The 3825-nt window shown below is 32.5% G+C and overlaps 1 protein-coding gene across 3 annotated transcripts; it reads right to left on the bottom strand.

Moving 5' to 3' along the window:
- Positions 1–1092: 1092 nt before the first annotated feature.
- LOC114387701 (light-mediated development protein DET1-like) lies at positions 1093–2867 on the bottom strand. Of its 3 annotated transcripts, none has more exons than XM_028347906.1 (3): positions 1657–1736; positions 1479–1579; positions 1093–1403 (listed from the first exon to the last, which is right to left on the bottom strand). In XM_028347906.1, exons 1-3 carry the CDS (start codon positions 1727–1729, stop codon positions 1248–1250), a joined length of 330 nt encoding a protein of 109 aa, XP_028203707.1. In that variant the 5' UTR covers positions 1730–1736; the 3' UTR covers positions 1093–1247. The 3 variants fall into 3 exon arrangements, 2 of the variants coding, with proteins under 2 accessions (XP_028203707.1, XP_028203706.1); XM_028347905.1 differs by lacking the exons at positions 1479–1579; positions 1657–1736 and adding exons at positions 2220–2384; positions 2448–2867 and having other exon boundaries at positions 1094–1403; XR_003661387.1 differs by lacking the exons at positions 1093–1403; positions 1479–1579; positions 1657–1736 and adding exons at positions 1993–2092; positions 2220–2384; positions 2448–2861.
- Between the last annotated feature and the right edge of the window lie 958 nt (positions 2868–3825).

The following is a 3825-nucleotide window of genomic DNA, read 5'->3' as shown; positions in this document are numbered from 1 at the left end:
CAAATAAAATTTAAAATTTAAAATTCAAATTGTGATTGGAATCCATATATTACACATTCTAAATTTGAAATGTTTCTATTGAGTAAGGGAAGAAGAATTGTCAACAATGACACTACACCATAGAGTGAACTTGGCAAAAATAGAATGACACTTGACAAAAAATTTCTCCAAATGCAGTTGAAAATGTATAGTAGATTGTCGATTGACCGATGTCTGATTGATGTGCATAAAAGATTTGAGCTGCAATCACAACTAGAAAAATGGCTTTTTACGACGGTTAATAAGTGCTTTTAACGACGGTTGTAAACCGTCGTTGTATATAACGTCGTTGAAACGCAATTGCTTTTTATGACGGTTATTATAACAACCGTCTTTGAAAGTGAAAAATTTTCAAAGACGGTTATTACATAATAAACGCCTTTGAATGTTACGTCTGGTCGACATTCAAAGACGGTTATTACATAATAACCGCCTTTGAATGTTACATCTCCTCGAGATTCAAAGACGGTTATTATGTAATAACCGCCTTTGAATGTTACGTCTGGTCGACATTCAAAGACGGTTATTACATAATAACCGTCTTTGAATGTTACGTCTGGTCGACATTCAAAGACGGTTATTATGTAATAACCGTCTTTGAATGTTACGTCTGGTCGACATTCAAAGACGGTTATTATGTAATAACCGCCTTTGAATGTTACATCTCCTCGAGATTCAAAGACAGTTATTATGTAATAACCGCCTTTGAATGTTATATATTCAAAGACGGTTATTATGTAATAACCGTCTTTGAATCTCGAGGAGATGTAACATTCAAAGGCGGTTATTACATAATAACCGTCTTTGAATGTTACGTCTGGTCGATATTCAAAGACGGTTATTATGTAATAACCGCCTTGGAATGCAGTGTCTGATTTGACATTTGAATTCAAGGTATTTATTCCCTGGCAGAGGCTATGACTGAGAGTCTGAGACAACAAATTATAGAATTCCAGGAAACAGTTACTAGTAAGTAATAGCATGGAGTCTATCTTAATTTATAGTTACAAGAATAATGAGAACAAAAAGATGGTAACGATACATGAATGACTTTATATTGCATCTCTAACAAATACTAATCAGATAGTAACTTTATTTAAAAAAATGGTTTTTTCAATTAATTAGAACATTAAGTAATTAAAAATATAACTAAAGACAAATCAGAACACTTATGATCCCATGTAATAGAATGCAATGATAGAATATTTCTAAGCAGCCAATAATTTCAAATTCAAGACTTTTTCTATGCTTACGAGCAACGTGTGTTCATCTTCAATGCGCATCAACTGCTGCCTTTGTTCTTCTTTGCATTCTTCAATTTTTTGGCCACACTTTGCCTCAATTTCTGCAATGGCTTTGTCAGCCTATAAAGGTTCAAATTAATTAGAAACATGTTGATGGAAATTACATTCTACAAATACCACGAAATCATATCGAACCTTTTCTTTTTCCTTGTTCACAATTTCCATATTCTCCAACTCATACTTCCTCTTAATATGATTAATAGCCTGTTTAGAATCAATTGCCAACGGCCCATTCTCTATCAAATAAAAAATACCAATAAAGAAATTTCTTACTGATATACAATTTTTTAATAGAAATGATCAATTTCCTTACCTGTAAATTCTGGTCTTGTATATCGATCAACAGGCTTAGTTGATATCATATGAGCAAATGAATTTACAATCATATCCAGCAAGCAGTGTCAACACAGAGACATTCTCACGAATGTCATCCATAAGTTCTGTAATTTTTTTCTATTACAATAGATATAAATGCAATAGCTGAAAATAACCTCCCCTATCCTGTAACAAAAATAACTCCTCAAGCCATGACTTGATTGGTCCTCGTGTCTTGGTTGGAATTAAATGCAATTACAAGTATACAACCTATAACTTTTTTTTAATCAATTAGAATATTACTAAGCAAATATTTTTGCCACTGGGATGTGATCATAGAGTATAAAGCTTTTCTATCAAAATATTCTTGATTCAAAAGTAATGTGTACGTACAATGAATCTTGATTCAAAAATATTCTTCACAAACTGCAAAACTACAAACAAAATTTATACACAGAACACATTAGCACATCACGTACATTGTCTTTTGTTTTTTCTTTTATCTAGGAAGGGAGGGACAGAGGAGGCAAGTGATTAGAAGGATACAACCAACAACACTACCTGTGCAGAGCTGCTTGCCTTATCTTTAATGCTCCGGAGCTGTTCCAGTGCGTGGATATTATTCGAATGAGAAGATATGAAATTCATATACATTGAATTCCTTGATGTTGCATGGAAGTGGTCACAGAACTGCTCAAACAACAGATAAAGCTCGTCTGGTGAATTCTGATAAGATGTAAAAATGAGTCAGAAAACCCAAGAAAATAAAACATGATGAAAAACATTTACCTGATAAAATGATACAATTTCAGTTGTATCCATGTTATATACAACAACAAAAGCTGGGTGGTGATCAAGATTTCGGAAAATTTTCAGAATAAGATAGAAATTGTAAGTTAAAATAAACCAAGTTAAAATAAAAGACTGCAAGTTAGAAGAGGAAAAAATAAGGAGGAAAGGAACAATGCCTCTTTCCAGCCTATCTAAGGCACTAAATCATGTTTGTACTTATGAGGTGAATGGCCATGTTAAAAATATCTATTATCGAAGTTGATGTATATTGTGATTTTATACTAACAAGCCAGGTAACTGGAAAAAAATATATTCGAAGTAGTAATGTCTCAAAGAAAAATATAACTTAACAGAAACTTCCCCAAATAGAAAATAGAATTTCATGGAGGTATTTCAAATACAAATCCATATGTAGCAACATTCTTGTTATTTCAATGCCCATACATCAAAGAAAGGGGGAGCCACATTAATTTAGTGAATACCAGGACAATGCTCATACCATTGTTACTTGCTAGAAAACTGGAGGATGTCATAAAACATAGATCATAAAATCATAAAAGTAAATTATCAACAACATTGAAGAAGCAAGGTACAACAGCTACAGGAAACAAAACTTTAAACTAAAAATTACAGTCGCAATGAAATCCAACATTTTCAAGCTTATATCTAATTCTAACTTCTGGATTTGGGGAATTCATCTTTTTCTTGGCCTTCAAACGATAGCACTTAAGCTCATTTAGACAGTTTTGCTACTATGGTTGACATCTAGGAAGCAGACTTCCCACTTTTCTTTGATGAGGATAATGGAGACGCAAACTTCATTTACTGTTTAGATAAGATGCATATTTATCTCCTAAATCGTAATACAATATAAAAAGACTATATCCCTATAAAAAGTTATCAACAGCTAAAAGCAATGTGTGAGGTTGTGAGCATTGGGTTATTTATATTCTATTAAGTATGCATTACGTTATGTCATATGATCTATATTATATATCTATCTTTAACTTTTGGATTGCGAAGTTGAGAAGATATGAAGCTGATTCTACAGTAGCCCTAAATATCTCAAACTCAAATAAATTGAAGCAAACATAAGAAGCAAAACTTGTTCTTTTCCCCTTTCCACTCACTTGGCAAATGGGAAGCAAGAAGGAAGACAATGCAACAAATAAATGTAATAAATAGTGAACAAAAGAAGAGACACAAACAGAAACTGAAAGAAATACGAATCACAGAAAAGAAATGCTTTATTTAAGTGAGAAAAAATGAACCTATTAAATGTGCAGCAAAACCCACGCCTTGTTCCTCTGATTAAAGCAGAAGAAAACATAAAAGTCCAAAATCTTGCTGAAATTAAACACAAGGAGAGCAAAAT

Source organism: Glycine soja, chromosome 15, assembly GCF_004193775.1.
Source record: "Glycine soja cultivar W05 chromosome 15, ASM419377v2, whole genome shotgun sequence".
In the NCBI taxonomy this organism is placed as follows: Eukaryota; Viridiplantae; Streptophyta; class Magnoliopsida; order Fabales; family Fabaceae; genus Glycine; species Glycine soja.
The sequence above is the reverse complement of the archived record's forward strand: the minus strand, read 5'-3'. Positions and strand labels throughout refer to the sequence as shown.

Bases quoted from the DNA above. Each gene is read 5' to 3' on its own strand.
- LOC114387701 (XM_028347905.1), bottom strand. From the start codon at position 2,480: ATGGATACAACTGAAATTGTATCATTTTATCAG. The intron at 2,385-2,447 runs GTAAATGTTTTT...ACATCTTATCAG, and splicing joins AAATTGTATCATTTTATCAG to AATTCACCAGACGAGCTTTA. The intron at 1,404-2,219 runs GTAGTGTTGTTG...GAACCTTTATAG, and splicing joins AGGCAAGCAGCTCTGCACAG to GCTGACAAAGCCATTGCAGA.